This window comes from Neurospora hispaniola, assembly GCF_033458365.1.
Source record: "Neurospora hispaniola strain FGSC 10403 chromosome Unknown B0T23scaffold_2, whole genome shotgun sequence".
Classification (NCBI taxonomy): domain Eukaryota; kingdom Fungi; phylum Ascomycota; class Sordariomycetes; order Sordariales; family Sordariaceae; genus Neurospora; species Neurospora hispaniola.
This window is the reverse complement of record NW_026944407.1, coordinates 1,499,605-1,518,081: the sequence shown is the minus strand read 5'-3', so window position 1 is coordinate 1,518,081 and position 18,477 is coordinate 1,499,605. Positions and strand designations below refer to the sequence as shown.

The 18,477-nt window shown below is 53.8% G+C and overlaps 8 protein-coding genes across 8 annotated transcripts; 2 read left to right on the top strand and 6 right to left on the bottom strand.

Annotated features, from left to right (window-relative positions):
- Window positions 1-925: 925 nt before the first annotated feature.
- B0T23DRAFT_437781 (uncharacterized protein) lies at window positions 926-2,167 on the top strand (the record flags this gene model as incomplete). The annotated part of the gene is made up of 1 exon (XM_062840637.1): window positions 926-2,167. One exon carries the CDS (start codon window positions 926-928, stop codon window positions 1,829-1,831), a length of 906 nt encoding a protein of 301 aa, XP_062695294.1. The 3' UTR covers window positions 1,832-2,167.
- Window positions 2,001-2,964, bottom strand: B0T23DRAFT_72781 (uncharacterized protein). Its single transcript, XM_062841708.1, has 3 exons — window positions 2,595-2,964; window positions 2,405-2,466; window positions 2,001-2,336 (listed from the first exon to the last, which is right to left on the bottom strand). Exons 1-3 carry the CDS (start codon window positions 2,643-2,645, stop codon window positions 2,171-2,173), a joined length of 279 nt encoding a protein of 92 aa, XP_062695293.1. The 5' UTR covers window positions 2,646-2,964; the 3' UTR covers window positions 2,001-2,170.
- Window positions 2,965-3,199: 235 nt separating this feature from the next.
- B0T23DRAFT_418101 (thioredoxin reductase-like protein) lies at window positions 3,200-6,737 on the bottom strand. Its single transcript, XM_062839672.1, has 7 exons — window positions 6,588-6,737; window positions 6,385-6,520; window positions 6,012-6,323; window positions 5,464-5,951; window positions 4,551-4,869; window positions 3,650-4,468; window positions 3,200-3,587 (listed from the first exon to the last, which is right to left on the bottom strand). The coding sequence occupies exons 1-7, from the start codon at window positions 6,618-6,620 to the stop codon at window positions 3,484-3,486; spliced, it is 2,211 nt and encodes a 736-aa protein (XP_062695292.1). The 5' UTR covers window positions 6,621-6,737; the 3' UTR covers window positions 3,200-3,483.
- A 191-nt stretch (window positions 6,738-6,928) lies between these two features.
- On the top strand, window positions 6,929-8,175 carry B0T23DRAFT_352570 (mRNA 3'-end-processing protein yth-1; the record flags this gene model as incomplete). The annotated part of the gene is made up of 1 exon (XM_062836094.1): window positions 6,929-8,175. Exon 1 carries the CDS (start codon window positions 7,219-7,221, stop codon window positions 8,173-8,175), a length of 957 nt encoding a protein of 318 aa, XP_062695291.1. The 5' UTR covers window positions 6,929-7,218.
- On the bottom strand, window positions 8,117-10,377 carry B0T23DRAFT_332459 (uncharacterized protein). The gene is made up of 2 exons (XM_062835741.1): window positions 10,187-10,377; window positions 8,117-10,124 (listed from the first exon to the last, which is right to left on the bottom strand). The coding sequence occupies exons 1-2, from the start codon at window positions 10,217-10,219 to the stop codon at window positions 8,616-8,618; spliced, it is 1,542 nt and encodes a 513-aa protein (XP_062695290.1). The 5' UTR covers window positions 10,220-10,377; the 3' UTR covers window positions 8,117-8,615.
- Window positions 10,378-10,551: 174 nt separating this feature from the next.
- B0T23DRAFT_373290 (S-adenosyl-L-methionine-dependent methyltransferase) lies at window positions 10,552-11,831 on the bottom strand. Its single transcript, XM_062836790.1, has 4 exons — window positions 11,763-11,831; window positions 11,562-11,664; window positions 11,336-11,482; window positions 10,552-11,264 (listed from the first exon to the last, which is right to left on the bottom strand). Exons 1-4 carry the CDS (start codon window positions 11,799-11,801, stop codon window positions 10,708-10,710), a joined length of 846 nt encoding a protein of 281 aa, XP_062695289.1. The 5' UTR covers window positions 11,802-11,831; the 3' UTR covers window positions 10,552-10,707.
- A 589-nt stretch (window positions 11,832-12,420) lies between these two features.
- On the bottom strand, window positions 12,421-14,328 carry B0T23DRAFT_310674 (amidase signature enzyme; the record flags this gene model as incomplete). Its single annotated transcript, XM_062834600.1, has 3 exons — window positions 12,421-12,702; window positions 12,776-14,174; window positions 14,288-14,328. 3 exons carry the CDS (start codon window positions 14,326-14,328, stop codon window positions 12,421-12,423), a joined length of 1,722 nt encoding a protein of 573 aa, XP_062695288.1.
- Window positions 14,329-15,554: 1,226 nt separating this feature from the next.
- On the bottom strand, window positions 15,555-18,440 carry B0T23DRAFT_72606 (WD40-repeat-containing domain protein). Its single transcript, XM_062841706.1, has 4 exons — window positions 18,123-18,440; window positions 17,946-18,048; window positions 16,536-17,859; window positions 15,555-16,482 (listed from the first exon to the last, which is right to left on the bottom strand). The coding sequence occupies exons 1-4, from the start codon at window positions 18,246-18,248 to the stop codon at window positions 15,837-15,839; spliced, it is 2,199 nt and encodes a 732-aa protein (XP_062695287.1). The 5' UTR covers window positions 18,249-18,440; the 3' UTR covers window positions 15,555-15,836.
- Window positions 18,441-18,477: the final 37 nt, after the last annotated feature.

The window sequence follows — 18,477 nt, the reverse complement described above, 5'->3', positions numbered from 1 at the left end:
GCGCTAGCGATAAGAGAAATGAGTGTGAAGGGTACTCACACGGGAAACAGTAGTCGGAAGACCTGTGGAACATCAAAGTCGAATTATTTCTGCATTTTGTTTTCTCGTAAGCTTCCGTAGCGTACCTCTATCCCTTTAACGGTGAAAATGGTCCATTTTGTGCCAAGACTTTGGAGACTTACTGTACTTAGCGACTTTGTTGATGCAGCCAAGCAGCGCTAGCCGGCAAATTCTGAGAGCGCATTGGTCGAGTATACCCCTGACTGCTCCACACCTGCCCTCACATTTTCTGCAGTGACAAAAGTGCTGCAAAAGCTGGTGAAAGCGAGGTAGCTGCATGGGCACAGATGTAAAGGTGGATAAAATAAGACCAGCCGATTGGCCAGATTTGGTCTTGGCACAAAATGGACCATTTTCACCGTTAAAGGGATGCAGAAAGTGCGCACCCCGCACCCCGCACTTTGCTTCGCTTCGATAGCAGCGATGATCATTTCTCGCTGGAGTCGACTAACGGGACAGGGGTCAGGGCGCTAACATCAAGCTCCCCAGCACCTGGCTTGGCATCACCATGCATTCCACGTCCGCTCTCCGCAACGGAAACAACTACAACACCAACGACAACCCAAACTTGATCCGCAACCTTCCTGGCGACGATAAACCGGGGTGAGGTACCAAGGGACTGTCATTGTCGCGTTGGAAACCTCATTGTCAACCCTAAAGCCACTTCTATCTCAAGCAGATCCACCTCGACTTACACCACCGAGTCGGTTCACGCATAACATCCACCACCTGCTACATAGATACCTACATTCAAGCGACCCGAGCATTTCGCGAACCACAAGCTCTATAGCAAGAGAGTCTCGTCCTACCCTCGGCCAACCATCCCGAAAACAATAACCCACGGATACCAACCAACCAGCCCACCATGTCTTTCAACTCGATCTCACCACCACCGACCCCTTCCGGCCCCGTCCCCGCCGGCCTCATTGATCCCGGCATCCTCGCCCCTTCCTCACTCGTAGCAATTCTCTCCGCTCTCCTAAACCCGCAGACCGGCTCCCTAACACACTTGGTCCAATCCCTCTCCGTGCTCCTCTCCGCCTCCGCCACGGGCGCCTCCCTCTCCCTCTCCTTCTTTTTGGTGCCTCGCCTTCTCGAGTCACCCACCCCGCTTATGCTCACCCAGTGGCGGCGCACTTACGAGCAGACGTTTTCCACTTTGAACCGGGCCGGCGCTGCTGCAGCGTTGGGCTATCTCTTGCTGGCTTGGCGTTTTGGAGTTCGGTACTCTTCGGAAATCTTGAGTGGTGGGAGAGGGATGCAAGCGTTGAAGTTGGTGAAGAGGGGGAGAATGTACGCTGTTGCCGGAGCGCTGTTGGTGTTGGGTATGGCGCCGTATGGGTGGGTGGTGCTCGGAGGAGTGGAGAGGAGGTTGGTGGCGAGGGCGGAGGCGGTAGAGAGGGCGATGAGGCAGAAGGGGGTGGATGTGGAGGTTGGGGAGTTGGGCGGTGGTGGGAGTAGTGGGGGGCTGAAGAGGAGGCAGTCGGTCAGGGGAAAGGGTGTGGAGAGGGAGAAGGGGAGGGAGGGTGGTGGTAAAGATGGTAAGGGGAAGGGTAAAGAAAGAGAGAAGGAAAGGGAAAGAGATGTAGAGGAGGAGGATTCTTCTAGGGAAGGTGACGATGAGGTTGGCTTGGGCGAAAAGGTGGATATGAAGGCTGTGGAAGTCGGGGCAAAGTATTGGGTTGATCAATGGGGTGTGTTGAATCTGGGCAGGGCGGCGATGATAGCTGCTTCCGCGGTTATGGGATTGAGTGCTTCGCTATGGAACTAGAACCGGGCCGAAAAGATGAATCGAAGCTGTTTGGTTGGTAAGAGACGTGAAGGAGGATTGGAGCCTACGGGAATTTGAAGCGTCACTTGGAAGAACAATTTGGATGGACAATCACAAGCTTGGTAGCATCGAGATAAGCAGGATAGTGAACCGGAGGTTTCCATTTGGGTTCATACCAACAAGTCAAATGCTATGCCTCTCTTTCGTGCGACGAAATTGGCTCTCAAAACGGCCATAGTCCTGTCAACCCTCTTTAATTTCCATCTTGCCTAGCAGACTTTCACCGGACTATCTTCCCTGGCTTCCAACCATCGCCTTTCAAGCATTCCCCCTCACATCTCACTTGGAATTTCCAGAAGAGCCGGAGCCAGAGCCGGAGCCAGAGCCAGAGCCAGAGCCGGAGCTCGAGTACGAGTTACCACTGGGCGAGGTGTACGTGGAAGATCCACTGCCGCTGTTGTAGTAAGTGCTACCGTTCGGGTTGGAGTAGTAGTAGGATCCGTTACTGTCAAGTTGTTGGCCAAATGATCAGTCGCTCCACTTCCCCAGAGAGATAGTCAAGGTCTTTCTTACGTGTTGGAGTAGTGATACGCGTTGGATCCGTTGCCATAGTCACGAGCGCAGTAGTGGTTACCCTACAGCAAGTTAGCGTGTCAGCGTTACCGGTTGCCTCTATACTGGGCTTGATATGGCCAAGCCAGCGCAATGTCATTTTTCTGGAGAAGGAGATGTGAGCGGCAGTGAAAGAGTATCTACACCATACCTGGCTGTTGGTGCCATGGCCCTTGTAGCTGTATCCGTTTCCGCTAGGCATTTTGGAGGAGGATGTGATTACTGATCAAGTCGGAAGAAAGAGAAGATCGAATTATGGCTGGTTTTTCTGCAGCGTCTGCCGGTTAAGGTCAATTGGAAAATTGGTGTTTGCGATAAAGAACAAGAGGAAGAAGAGGGCCCGAGCAGAACAGAGGGAAGAAGCCCTCTTTAAATAGAGATCAGACCTCTACGCCCAAGTCAGGGAAAGCACCAGACATTTCTGCGATGATCCCAGAACACCTTCCTGCCTGTTCCAACAAACACCTCAATAACTAGTAGGTTGTTCGCATCGCGACACGACTGAAGAAAGGTGATGCCAGTCAAACAGATAACCATTCTCATCTGTACCTAACCCACACTTGCGCGGGAGGCCCGCATGGCTTCAGCGCTAAATTTTTATCCCATCCACATAGCCTGGGGCGCTAGTCAGACCATCGACTTTGTAGACCTGACGAGTACATGAATTAATGTTAGGACCGATATAAGTCTCTTGAGCTTGACGGCTGTTCCTCCTTCGTTCAGAAAATTTGAGTGGAAAGAGAGTCACATTATAATCCGTGACTTCCTTATATATATTTATTTTATTTTTCAAGTGCTTCCTTGGGTAGGGAGTCATAGCTCCACAAAGCCAACGAGACCAATCCTTGTTCACTGGTGTTTTGGTATAAACACTACATATACGAACTGCCCGGGTGCGGCAACAACTAACATCTCTCTTATCTTCCATGGCACATCTAAAATTTCAAGCATTCAAAATTGCCGGCCATACTCTGGGTATCATTCCTGTATTTTCAGAACCAACTTTTTAAGCGAAACGCTGTCTATCCAAGAAATCAACTCTAGAGGTTGCCCTGCACGGCGCTGGTGTCGCGGTGTTCGGCGGGGGTTTCCTCGTGCTCCGACAAAAACTTCTCGGCATCGAGGGCAGCCATGCAGCCGGTACCTATGCATAACAGATTAGCAGCTCTTCCAAACCAGGTTCACGGGAGGCAATGGGTTACGTACCGGCACTGGTGATAGCCTGTCTGTACCTCTTATCCTGAACATCACCAGCAGCAAAGACACCCTCAACGCTGGTAAGGGTAGTGCCAGGCTTGGTGACAACGTAGCCATCGGCGTCAGTCTCAAGCTGGCCCTTGACGAGGGCGGTAGCAGGATCGTGACCGATGGCATAGAAAAGACCGTTGGCCTCAAGAGTCTCCTCCTTGCCAGTGGTAACATCCTTGACGACCAGGTGGCTCATGAGACCCTTGTCGTCACCCTTGACCTCGACACCGACGGTGTTGAACCTGACAGTGACCTTCTCGTGGTTCAACAACCTATGGGCCATGATGCTGCTGGCCCTCAACTTGTCCTTGCGAACCAACACTGTAACGTGGCTGCCATACTTGGTGAGGTACATGGCCTCCTCAGCAGCGGAGTCGCCACCACCAATGACAACGAGGTGCTTGTTGCGGAAAATAGGAACGGCACCATCGCAAACGGCGCAGGCAGAGATACCGTTCTGCCAGTACTTCTCCTCTCCAGGGAGATGAAGTCTGCGGGCAGAGGCGCCGGTGGCCAGGATGATGGAGTCGGCAGTGTGGTACTCCTCGGGGGACCACTCGGTAGCGTACTTGAAGGGGCGGGCAGAGAGGTCGACCTTGGCAACGGTCTCGCTGATAATTTGGGTGCCGAAACGCTCAGACTGAGCCTTCATCTTGTCCATCAGCTCCTGGCCCATGATGCCATCGGGAAAACCGGGGAAGTTCTCGATCTCGGTCGTGGTGGTGAGCTGGCCACCGGCGGCGATGCCATTGGCCATGAAGCCCTCGTAGAGTACAGCTGTACAAAGGGTGATGAATTGTTAGCGCATTGGTCCTTGTCACCACCTAATGTCGACAATCGCAATGGCATTGAAACTCACGCTTCAGCTCGGCGCGGGCCAGGTAGATGGCGGCAGTGTGGGCGGCCGGCCCAGAGCCGATGATGACTACTTTGCTGTGCATGTTTCTTTTTGTGACGGCCTGAAGTTCGGCAGGTTGAACCGGAGTGTTTTTCTTGAAGGCGGTTGCGGCAGCAGCGACTGTGAGACCAGATGCGCTGGATCGGAGAGTTCTTCTAAAGGTTGAGGAGAACAGTTTGGCGGTTGGTGGGGTTTTCGAATGGGAAACGAATCTGACAAGAGACAAGATACAAGTGGCGGAAACAGAGCCGGGGATGGTCACTGGATGGAGAATAAGAATCTACAGGAAAGGGAAGGTAACGATTTGATAATCTCTAGATTTCTTTCTCTCCCAATCTGCGATCTTGTCAGACAGTCCAGGCGATGCCAGATCAGGCGCGTTGTTCCGGCGCCATTTTTCAAATCGAGTCGCGATTTCTAATCCCGTATCTAGACCCCGGCTGCCTCGAAAAAACGGCCTGGATTTGCTTGGGGGCGAACTCGGAGGGATGGCCCGCCGTTCGAGGAAACGTCCCTCCTGGACCGCCCAGGGTCCAGGGCCATGCCCCTCTGACGTGCTCACCAAAATTCCCACTTAGATACCCATTCAGCGGGGTCGTTCCGCCTTTTACACTGGAGGCTCCTCGGTTGCAGCTCTGTGCAGTCCCGTCACCGAGGTACACAGTCCGCGGGTTGCAGCCGAGGCCCAAAGCACAAAACAAAGGTCATACCTCTAGTGCGGGTTAGGGTTATTGGCGAAGAAGGTATCTCGATTTCCATCAGATCACCTAGATTTGTAGTTAACGACACTCGACACGACACCGGAACCTAACGAACCTATCCATGAATTTCACAATTTGCTTTTCCCTTCCTGCTGCGGGACCTTAACTACTACCTTTCCCCAGGTCTCACGACCTCCCAGAGCGATCAATGCATCCGGAATTTTTTCGAGACCGACGAACTCCTTGTCGCTGAACACCGTCGGTTTGAACTTGCCCTCGGCAATCAACTTCATGATGCCTTGCCACACGGTCACCACCGTCTCCTTCTCATGAACAGCGTATTGGCCCCAATGAACACCGACGAGGCTGATGTTCTTGAGAAGAACCTTGTTCATCGCCACCTTCTCGATCTTGCCGGCAGCGAAACCGACAATCAAGATGCGGCCATTCCACGCAGTGCATTTGGTGCTCAGATCTACCAAGCCGACAGGATCGTAGACAATGTCAACACCCTTGCCTTTGGGAGTCAACTTCTTAACCATCTCGGGCCACTTGGGGTCCGTGTAGTCGACGACATGATCAGCGCCAAAGGACTTGGCGACTTCGAGCTTGTGCTTGGTTCCGGCCGTAGCAATGACAGTTGCTCCAAACGCCTTTGCAACTATTTGTGGGATTAGCAACGAAGCAGTTCATCTTCGAGGCGGGTACGTATGCCACTAACCTTGGACTGCGGCAAGACCTACACCACCGGCCGCAGCGTGAACAAGGACGAAGTCGCCCTTCTTGACGCCGGCCCGAACAACAAGGGCTCCATAGCTCGTTGGTGCCGTCACAAAGAGGCCGGCAGCATCCACAAGCGACCAGCCTTCGGGAGCTGGGAGGAGGGCCGTCTCCTTGGCCTTGACTTTGGTAGCGTACGCACCCTGGCTAGCTCCAAACACACGTGAACCGACGGGGAACTTGGGGTCCTTGAGGCCGGAAGGGGTGGCGAGAACCACGCCGGCGAACTCGGCACCTGATACCCAGGGGAATGCTAAGACGCAACGTCAGCATACTGAATGCAAGGTAAGCGGGACTCAATAAAGAAGCCGCACGTGGTTGATTCTGGTATTTGCCCTGAATCTGAAGAATGTCGAAAAAGTTGGTTGCCGCAGCATGAACTTCAATCAAGTACTCATCTGAAGCAGGTGTAGGGTCTGGAAGCTCCGTGACCCTGAGCTCTTGCGGGCTCTGAGTTAAGGGTAATGTTAGAACCACGAATTGGGAAGATGTCCTGGATGATCGAGATAGGACATACCTTAACATACTGTGCCACCTGAATGCCTCTCATCTGGGAAGGATACCTGGAGTAATAGAGTGCTTTGTTACACTGGAAAGAAGCAGACGCAGAAACACCGAGTGAGATACACAAGCAGTGAAAGAACGACAACCTATATGATAAACAACGGTATGGTTGAACAAATGCCGAATAGCCATCGCGGGGGTGACCGCTAGCCCAGTGTAAGGGAAGCCGAGGTAGCCCAGACCGGGATAGCTGAGCTCTGATTGGTCACTCACCTTGCACCTCTCGGTGAGTCCACGTCTTATCGATTTCCAACAATCGATTTGCGACTTGTTGCACTCTTTCACCAAACTCTCAACCACACCCTGCTTCAATTTTTTGAATGGCGCAACCCGCTGTGCGAACTTCTCCCGACTAAAGCCGAATTTGAAACTGGGCAAACGCAGCAAAGAATACGACTCTTGGTCAAGCGTGCATAAACCACAAGCCGCGCGCATTCTCTCGGCAAGATTCATTACGACTGGTCGCCCAGCTACGTACCTCTCCGAACCGATCGCGAACCGCTCGCGACAAAACAAGCCTACCCACCTTAAAGCCCGAATCGCACCGGCGAACCACCTTTTTCCCCCCTCACACATCCGCCGAGATGGCGACAACAACACAGACAACAACAAACTCCCTGCCCTCTGGGGCAGGAGGACCGCAACAACTCGTCACTCAGATGCTCAACCACACTGCGCCACACTATACCTTCTCCTTCACGCCCTTCCTCCAGCGCACCTACCAGCACTCTCTCCCCGCCGACCGACCCATCTGCAAAGCCTACGCCTCAGGCAACTGCCCTCTTAAATCCCACTGCCCCGAGCGCCACGTTACCGCGTCGTCCCAAAACACCCATGGCGGCGGTAACACCTTCAGCGGCGGCTTCGGCTCGCTAGTCTGCAAGCATTGGCTGCGCGGCCTCTGCAAAAAGGGCGAATCGTGCGAGTTCCTGCACGAGTACAACCTGCGCAAGATGCCCGAGTGCAATTTCTTTGTCAGGAACGGGTACTGCAGCAACGGGGACGAGTGTCTGTATCTGCACATTGATCCGCTGTCAAGATTGCCGCCGTGTCCGCATTACGAGAGGGGGTTCTGTCCGCTGGGACCGCGATGTGACAAGAAGCATTTTCGGAGGAAGCTGTGTTTGTATTACCTGGCGGGCTTTTGTCCGGATGGGAAGGGCTGCAAGGAGGGCGCGCATCCGAGGTGGACGGCGGATAAGGATATGGAGAAGCCGAGGGCGAAGGGGGAGGGAGATCAGATGCTGCTGCAGCAACAACAGCAACCACAACAACAACAACAACATATGGGCGATGCTAATGGTATGGGTGGTGGAATGGCGCAGGCGACGGGCGCGAATGAGTATATGGACCGAGAGAGGGAGCGCGATCGGGATAACAGGGAGAGGGAGATGATGATGCAGGGACGCGATAGGGACGGTGCCGGGCATGATCGCCACAAGGATCGCTTTGGAGGAGGAGGAGGAGGAGGAGGAGGAGGCAGAGGCCGAGGAGGATGGAGGGGAAGAGGAAGGGGAGGATTCAGGGGTAAAGGTCATTAAGAGAACATTGGGCCCAAAGCGGCCAAGAGAGATCAAATGGTACATGAACATAGCGACATATTCATGCTAGTGCTCGGGACGATGAGGAGGACAAGGAAGCCAGTATCAAGGACCAGGTATGCATCACGGAATAAGGAATGGGTCACACGGCGCAAAGGCAGGGTTATGTCTCATGTATTGGCTGTAGGTCAGGTTTACATTCTCAAGGCTTGTGAGATTTTTATAAAAAATTGCTAGCTTGACAGTTTTGAGGAGCTGTGATCTGTATGATCTTCCAAAATAGACTGAGAGGGACGAGATCCAAAACATGAACGCCGCTCCCTACCTAGGGCACCCGTAACCAAATGATAATCAACCCACCGTCTGAAATGCTATGGCATATGCCATTCTTATAGACACTGTCTTCTTTCGTACTCTTCCAAACTATTTCCATGCAGAATTTACTCCATCGGCACCGCAACAAACGACTCATTCGATGTGCGGGCCCCAGTCCCCACCTCCTCCTCATCCCCATTCTCGCTTCCCATAGACCTCACCGAGCCACCCGACCTTGGGCTATTAAACGAGCTATGACTCGACTGCCACGCCACCAGCTCGTCCACCGTCCGGATACCCATCATCCACGCCACCAGCCCGCGCGGCACCCAGCGTCCGACAAAACCATACACGCTCGCGCCGAGGCCGACGCGCACAGTGCCCTTGGTAATGGACCCGTCAATCACGTCAAAAACAGCATTATGCAGCTCCCGCAACGAGCTGCCGCGCATCCCGCGGATGCGGCCCGTGCTAATGGCCGAGCTCGACTGGGTGACAAAGTTCTTGCCGTAGGCGTGGCGGGCCGAGTCGGGCCAGGGCAGCAGGGACTCGGCGTCCTGGGGGTTCGCTTCCAGCGCGCGCAGCGGGACGCCCTGAGAGTTCCGCTCCTGCCAGTGTTCACGCGCGGCCGACGCGGGCGTGAAGCCGGCGAAGTCAAAGGTACCGAGCTGGATGTGGGTGACAGGGATGGCGAGCGGGCGGAGCTCGGCGGTCAGGACTTCGGTGAATGCGGAGAGGGCGGAGCACACGGTTGCTTCGGGGGCGTGGAAGGGGGGGTTGATGGAGGAAATGATGGAGGGCGTGCAGACAATGATTTTGGGGCTGTCTTTCTTCTTGTCGGTTCCGGAGGATGATGACTCGGCCGAGGGAGTAGGACCCAGGCGAGCAGTAAGCAGAGGAAGGAAGGCCTGGAGGGTTATGATAGGGTGGAGTAGGTGTGTGTTGAAGAGGTTCGCGAAGCCTGAAGGAGGAATGGTAGCGATAGGCGAGGTCTGGTAGTTCAAAGAGGGAATGAGGATGACGGCCTTGAGGTGCAACCGATGTCGCTTGCTGTTGGGGACTGCCGCATGGGGTGACTGAAGGTAGGTCGCGAAACGCTCAATGGAGGCGCTGGCGCTGAGAGGATCGGTGGTGTCGACGCCCAGAGGTCGGATATCGGGGCGTGCTAGATTCTGAATGGCAATATCGTCCTCCGGTCCGCTGGATACAATAAAGACGATGAAGCCTTTCCTTTCCAGATCCAGCGCAACTGATCGTGTCAAAGGTAGGTTGGCAGATCCCGCAATGACAACGACATCCATGCGTCCTCCGCTGCGCGCCCGCCTTGCGCGCCTGGTCTTCCTGGCGTGAGCGGAGACTGTGTATGACCGATATAGAATGGATCCGGTGGCTAGGACTATGGCGGTGGTAAGGACTTTGTTTCTTAATACCCAGCTCTCAACTCTATTGTAGAGCGAAATCGGCAGCTCGGCTGAAGGCGCTGGCGGCGGCAGCCGCGGGCGGATCTGTTCTGGTACCCATTGCGAGGTCGCGAGAGTGTGTCTGACGGTCTCGGCAATCTTGTCGACGTTCTCGTTCACGATGTTGGCGACATCTTCAGAGTAGCGCTTGATATCGCCGGGCAGGGACGATAACTATAACCGAACCAGGCCATTGTTAGTGGGGTTCTATGCGGGCACTTTGTATGTTTTCTTACCACGTCCAGAAAAGCCTGGTCGTCCGCAGACATGTTGTTTCAATTATGCGTTTGCTCAAGTCCTGTGAGGTGGCGACAGTGTGATGGTCGACAAGCTCAGTGAACAAGGAGATGCGGATTGATAAGTTGGCAAAGTCGAGTGTCGCAGTATGAGAATCGCGCCGGACTTGAGAGTGCCTCAAGTAGGAATGATGATGGGGAGAAGCTTTCTTTTATCGCTTCTATCCAACCCTTGCGCACCTTATCAAGCCGAGCTACTGCATAGGTGATGCGCCCTGAGCTAACAAGGTACCCCAGCCTTTACCCCGGCGAGGGGACTCTCCACCACCAACGTCATTCCTGTGACACGCTGAAAAGCATGCGCCTTTAAGAGAATTTTGATGTTTTTGATGACCTATCTGTCTAGCCTAGACCTAGTCGATTTCTTTGCCCCCCCATCACCATATCAACATCTCACAAAAGAAGCTTAACACGCCTAGATCTGACACTAACATCCGAATAGCCCCAAGATCCGTGTGACCTCACAACTTCCTAGCAAGCACCCTCAACCTTACATAACTATACATATACCCTCCCCCCGGCTTAGCGCATACAACCTCCAGCACATCCACCACCTCCTTGACCACCTCCTCCCTCTCCTCCTCGCTCTCCAGTGCCTGCAAAAACTGAGCAGCCATCAATCTCACCCATCCCTCCACGCCACCCACATCAGAATTTGTAGGCCTCCACTCTCTCTCTACCTTTTCCACCTTCCATCCTCCTACTTTCTCCTCCATCATCTGCCTCACCCACTCCTCGTCGGGGAAAAACCAGGGGTCCACCTCCTGTGCCCGCTTCAAACCGACTCTCCTGCCGACGGCGGCCAGTAGCGTGGCCCGGATCTCCGACACGTTGCCTAGTCCGCCCATCTCAAAGGCAAAGACGCCCCCCGGGGCAAGCACGTCGCGGACGCCCTGGAAGAAGACTTCTCGCTTTTCTTCGGGACGCAGGATCCAGTGGAGGGCGGCGTTGGAGAAGGCTTTGCTGAAGCGGACGTAGTGCAGGTGGGTTTTGGTGATGAGTTCCGTTGCGTCGAGAACTACGACAATGTGTTGGAGGGAGAGTGAGTGACACACTTTACGGTAGGGACAGGACAGTCACATCACTTACCCTCAAACGTGCAGGTGCTTTTCAGATGCGCATCATCCGATGTCTTCTCTTGAGCAGCATGAATCATGGCCCTGGAGCTGTCCACGCCGTGCAAGCGTCCTCGGCCTCCCTCAAAGACCTGGGCGATTTCAAAATCAAGAACGCCATCTGGAAAGGAAAGTTTTTCACTTGTCAGTGACGCCTTGTTCGCGAGCGTCCTTTTTCCCGGGACGGGGCCAAAACTCACCACCACAACCGATGTCCAGAATCACATCGTCTTTCTGGGGATCAAGCCATTGGACAATCTTCGTGGCCAGCTTGGGGACGAAGGAGGCGGCGGATTGATATGCCTGTGTATTCCTTGACTGGTCAGCCATTCATTCACACTCAAGCAGAAATAGGAAAGAGGAAACATCTGTGGTTATCCAGTGACTGGTCCATTGCTTACCTCTGAGGACCAGTTGTCCTTGTTCTGCTGGGTCGCCATTGGTAAGTGATGGGGGTTGTCGATGTTGGTTTAGAGAAGAAAAGGGGAGAGGGAAAGCTAAAAGTCTCAAGTGGAAACGGCCAGAGCTTTATACCCGACTACTTGGTCTCATATCATCTCAACCCCACGTACTGTTGGCTGGAGAGATACTACCATAGGCCAAGATTGGATGAGAGAGGAGGCAACGAGACGGGGTGAAAGGGGTCCGATGTCGGCGACTACCCTCACATCTCTACCTCTATGGATGGAACTAGGCTGCGGGTGGGAAACCGCATGAAAGGAACGTTCCCTTGTCTCGAATCAGAAGGTCAAACCGAAGATGAATCTCGGAAACACTGGTACAAGTCTAGGTGGATAAAGGTCTTATCTGCTGAAACCCCTAACGGTTTACGCCCGTCAAGTCAACTCCCGTCCTGTAAGGCTCCTCTGACTTCCAACACTATTGTGGTCAAACTATACTCTGATCATACCATAGCCAATTCATTTTAGGTATAAAGACAATCAATGATCATGGATAGGCTCTCTCTAGACCCGGGTCCACCCAACCGCCGCCAGGTACTCCTACGCCCTAGATCTCATCTTTTGGCCTTGAAAGGCGACGTATGTGTTTTTGGGCTTCCTAATCCACCACGTTATTCAACAGCTCTGGGTCAAACAGCTTGTACTTGTCCTCTCCAAGCGCATTCTCGATTCTCTTCATCACCGCCAGGACCTTCTCTTCTTCTAAACGGCGGCCGATAATCTGCACACCGACTGGAAGTCCATGCATGCGCTCGGCGTCATAGTATCTGTAAGCTCTGGTTGCGATACCGTTCAGCTTTCTATGGTCGAAGGTACTTGGGAGCTTGTCGAGCGCACTATCAACATGCGTGACGGGGATGATGCCGGCTGTGTAGTCGAGCTGATGAGAAGAGAGGGTTTGTGTCAGTGAGGCTCTCCCCTTAAGAAAATAAGACACTCATCGAAGAACTCACCAAGTTGAAAAGAAAGCAATATCCGCAATTGCTGAAGGTATCCTTCGAGGCATCGTGCGGAATGGCAGGCAGCGCATTTGGCGGCGAAATAAGCACATCGAACTGCTTTCTGTTCCAGTACTCGAACCACTCGGCCCTGTACGCCTCTCTCTTCTTGACCTCCCCCCAGTTCTCGGCAGCCGAGATGGGCCTCGTCTGCTTCACCAGCTCTGCCCAAAGGTTGTCCCTTCGAATGTATTTTATCCACAGGTATGACAAATACCGGACGATGCTCGGCCACTTGCCAAACGACAGCAAGCTCGCTCCCGAGTCCAGCCACTCCCCGAACCTCCTGTACGAGTTGAACCACCATCCACCATCCGCATTCAGCAACAACGCCCCCATCCGCAACGCCTCGAACATATCCGGTGCATCCTCCATCTCCACAATTTCATGCCCTTCTCTCCTCAATGCCTCCTCCACCGTCTCCAGCGCCCGCTTGCATGCGGGACTCGGATCAACCACCTTGTCCGTCCGCAACACGCCAACCCTCAACCTCCTCTCCTGATCCGCAAACTCCTCCACCATTTCATCTCTCCACGCAAGCGGGTGAACAGAGTGATCATACTTCCACGGCTTCATCCCAATCACCGCCTTGGTAAAATAGCTCAAATCATCCAGCGTCCTCGCCATCGGTGAGTAAACACTAGGCACGCCTTCCTGGCCGGGCATGCTGGTCAGGATGCCCGCCTTGGGCCAACGCCCCGTCGCGCACCTCAGGGAATAACACCCGCTGAAATGGGCCGGCACCCTGACGCTGCCCGCCACATCACTACCGATGCCGATGCGTCCGCCACAAGCCAGGAGCGCCGACTCGCCGCCCGTCGAGCCGCCAGGCGAGTACGCCTTGTTGTACGGGTTCGTGCAGCGGCCCCACACGTCGTTGGTGCTCTCGTAGCTCAGCAGGGAGATGGGCAAATTAGTCTTGACATAAGGGACGGCGCCGGCGTCTTTGAGAAGACGTACCATCGGCCCGTCCTGCGGGTTGTCGGCCTTGTTCCCGACGAAGGAGGAGTACCCGACCGTCGTGTCGAAGCCGCCTACGATGATGGTGTCCTTCAGGCTGACGGGGATTCCGGCCAGGGGACCCTGGAGGTTGACTCCCCTGGAGTTTTTGAGGGAGTCTTCGGCGGCGGAGATGAGGACCTCGGTCAGGCAGTTGGTCTTGAGGTGGGCTCTGACGGCAACCTTGCCGTAGGTTTGGAGTACGGAGAATGGCGATATGGCATTGGACTGGACGCTTGACACGAGCTCGGCGATGGGCTTGTTGATGGTGTCGAGGTCTTTGCCAGACAAGGCGGCATGGTATTCCGGACCGAGCGAGGAGATGCGTTCTTTACGCTCGGCTCGTTTAAGATTACTGTTTGAAGTAGTCTGAGGTTAGCAAAAGGACCACGCACTTTGATTCCAGTGATCTAAAGAGCCCCAAGAGCCAGGCTTTCTATACATATGGTTGGGATGGATACTACTGACCAGTCCTGCTTGTGGCGGAGGTAATCCGAAAGGAAACTCATCGTGTCAGTGTACTTGCTCACTGCTCACTGAGCTTTCACCACGATCGAAACGATACTCGCTGAAAGATCCAAAGACAAGGGGTTATGATCTGTATGTATCGGTGCTGTCGACGTTGCCGTGGTTGGTAGCTCCTAGGGGCGATGCTGAGTTGAAGACGCGCCGGTTGATTTGTGGGAGGTGGAGATTGAATGAAGCTACTCAGACCTGAAGAGTATTACACCGTCTATAACGAAAAGGTAAGACGAGGTGAGGCCGGCGTAGATAGTTCGGGTTACATGTAGGAGAAGTGAAGGGTAAGTTGACAAAAGTAAGCCCCAACACCAACCCCCTCACGCGGGGGGTGACTGCTCTTGTATAAGTGATAACGGCCAAGCCAATGACGGGTACCTTGAAGCGGTTTGGTGAGAAATAGGAAGCTGCAAGGGGACCCGAGGTCCTACCTAGGTAGCCATCCGAGAACAGATAGCGTCCAGGATAAGCAGTTACACTTCTTCAATTGGACTAAGCTTTATCTCCCTACGGGCGTTTTTGGTTAAGCGTGGACAAAGAGTGCCCTTCGGACATTGTTTCTGTTAATCTTCCCCGCGTTTGAGGTCGCACGTGTGGTATGTTTGGTTACTGGTCACAGGTGCCTAGGAATCATCCAAGTGTTAAGCTGTCCCTCATGGACCCGGCGTATCTTTTCCCTCCCAAATTCCTAGCTTCTGCCGAATTGTTGCACAACAGAAGTACTCACCGTAGGGAGAAATCAGACCGGTCATAATCCTAGATACTTACCTTTAGATAGTATAACATGAATGAATTCAGATAATCTGTTTATCTCGAAAAGTATTTCATTGTCGTGGATTATCATGCAAGTGTTTTGTCTGCTCAAAAGCTGACGGTGGGTGAGTGCTTAAGCCGTCCTAAGCCGAGACCTCCGCGTTGGCGAGCCTGTACTTAAGCTGACCCATACCGGGCATAGTATCACTGCCGTAGCTCAGTCAACTAACTTCCGGGGTTGATTAGCATGACAAGAATAAGAAGACTCCATACCGCTCATCTGTGCATGGCGGAATCTTCAGAAATCATAAAGTAGCTGACATCTCAGTCTGCCCAGAATAGCACCCACCACCAAACGGATCCAAACCACCAATTAAACTGTAGCTTCCGTACTTAAACGTTCTGTATTCTTCACCCAGTATGATGCCTGCCAACACCACTGTAGATGCAATAACAAATTGACCTGGCCGCTCTTGCCTTGACGATATAGAAGAATGTGAAGAGAACCAAGACCCCAAGGGGCAAGTTCTCTCACACTGGGCAGCGAAACATCAAAGATATAGGACCAAAACCTCAAACCCTCAAGACATCACCCCTGTCCGTTCTCCTCCTCTTGCATGCTTTTCTATCTTCCATTCGACGAAAAACCATAAATATGTCCTGTCTCAGCACATGTCAAAGATATCTATTTGTTAAAGGATCCGTGGGTTGTGCTAGATCCTTGCGACAACAACCGCCTAGCGACCTACGCTTTAGCCACGTCGCTGTTACTGGACCCGTTAGTCGTAGACGATGCCCCTCCGCTGACCAAGGTAGGCGCGATGCGTCTCCGTTTGGGTTGCTGGCTATTCTCCGCGTTATTCGCCTCTCGAGAATCGCTTGACTCCCTCTTCAAGCTAGTGGAGCCAGCACCACCGCTCGAACTCTGCGGCGTCTCAGGAGGGGTCACAACGGGCAAGCCCGTAACCTTGCCCGAATTGGTGGCAGCGATGCTTGGCACTTGGCCAGAAATAAGCGGTGGGTTGCTCATAACCCCGCCCTGTGATGTAGAAGCTTGAGTAATGGCAGAACTAGCCGAGTTGGATCGTGCCGGTGAAGGGGGCGGCGGGTTCACGAATGAAGCAGCTGTAGGTGGCGAAGGCGCCGTAAAAGAGCTCGCAGAGTCCCTATGGCGATGGTTGGTGCCGTTGTGAAACGGGGATGGGGGAGCAAACACCCCCGAGGGATTAGGAAGAGACGTGTTCTGGTTCGACGTGGCTCCTCCAGAGGACAGTGAATGTCGTGGACCAATTTCTCCAGTATACGGTATACCCAACTCTCCAGGCAAAAAGGACAGGGTGGAACAGAACCCATCCGACGAGGATATCAACAGCGTCAAACCATCAGTCGACCTGCACCTTGGATTAGTTTGCGAAGGCTCAAGGAAGCAAAGGGAATAACTTACCAGGTAAGGTCCGTAAAAGTGGCGCAGTGCAAGTTGCTCACAATGCAGATAGGTGTGTGTTGCTGGGTGTCGTACAGAAGCACTGAGTCTTGGGTGGCTACAGCGTAGACCATACGATATGGGAGCGCGAACGCCGACTTCGGTCCAGGGCTCTGCACTGGAGCCTCCGTCGATCCTGAAACCGAACTTTCGGTGGGCACTGGAGGAGGTGGTGGCTCCATCACGGACGGAGCTGTTGAGGGCTTTGCTAATGGTTCAGGCAGTGAAGGTATCGGCTCCTCGGCTGATGAAGTATCAATGGTGATGTGTTTGGTGACGGGCGGTGACTGTCTCAAGGTGTAGATGATTGGGGAGCATCTGACGGCGACAGACGGCTTCTTGTGTCCGGGTAAATGGGCAATGGGTGGCTTGTTGATGCCACCTCGCGTGTATATGTATACCGTATTAATGACCTCGTACGAAGGTTTCCCGCCATCCACCTGATGCTGAGTCTGATACTGACCAGCAGGTGTCAGAAGCAGACTTCCGTCAGGTGTGAAGGTCAATCTCCGGAAAAATGAAGTTAGGGTCTCATTAGCATAAAGGCTCGCATTCTTCATGCCCAGGCCGTAGCTTGAAGAGTGCGGTTTGGGAGAAGCCTCGATAGGCATAACAGCTGGCAAAGGCATGGATGGTGCGGGTGACACTGATCGCCTGGACGAGAACGACGATCTCCGGCTATGGCTGATGACACTGGGAGGGTTCATAGGCAGGGCCATCGAAGTGGGAGTACCCGGGATGGAAGGGTTTGGGGATCCAGCAACCGCACTGGGATCCAGGGATGTAAAAGCGGGCCGGTTACCGAACTCGGGCGGAGCTGGGCTGTGAGAGGATATCCTGCGAGGAGGAAGATCTGTTTTGGCGTGGCTGGCAATCTTTGGTGGCTTGTCGTCGTGGTTGTTGGCGAGGGTGTACTGGCCATCCTTGGTCCTGAGCGAGTAGATATGTACCGATCGATCGGAAGATTGTGTCGCGATGTACTCGTTCAGAGGATCCCATGTAACGCCCTGGACGTAGTGGCTATGTTCGGCAATCTGGCGCACGAGTGTGCCCGTCGAAGCGTTATAGATGCGCGCAACGTTGTCCATGCTGCCGATGATGAAAAAGGCAGCATCCGGGGACCAGGCAAGATCATATATCTCTGTGCCCAGGGACCGGCACATGTGCTTTGTCCTCCATGTTTCCTTATCTTCGAGGCCTTCGTTTCCGAACGTCGCGTGGTGAGTGTCTGATGGAACCCACAAGATGACATTGCCGTCATCTCCAGCAGAGGCAAGGAGTTCACCTGAAAGGGGCCTTGTTAGTACGCGAAGAAGCGAGCTAAGGGATCCGGAGAGCTCGTGGCATGCCACGGGGGCAAGGAAAACGTACCTTTGGGGGCCCAGCGAACGACGTTGACTGCTTGTGTATGTTTGGACAGGGTTGCCAGGTACTCGACCCTACGATTCTCGCCATCCTCCTCTATTCTCCATAGCTGTCGCAATCATAACAATCAGTATGAGTCCAAAAACCTGAACGCAAGGGCGGGACAGGGTAAGATTGCATTACTCGAACATTGTTGTCTCCGGCGGCGGTAGCTAAGCGGCCCTTGCCTCCGGGTTCGAAATGGGCAGAGTAGATGGGGTACGGATTGTTTTCGTGGTGCCAGTTGATGATTAACGGAGTGGCTTTCATTGTGGCATATAGTCGGTTGGAGCACGAGACGGGTGGGTTGACGAAAGGTGAAGGACGGGAAAGTGGTGGTGAGAAAGGCGCAAGTGTTGCCGGGTCAAGTGGAATTATTTCAATCGGCAACGGCACCACTTTCTGGGGAAGGTCTGGGGTTTCTGATCGGTCTGGGGTTCCGTCCCGCCGTTGGCTCGGCGATGAAATGCCTGTCGTGAGAAGTGCGGCAGCCGTGCAA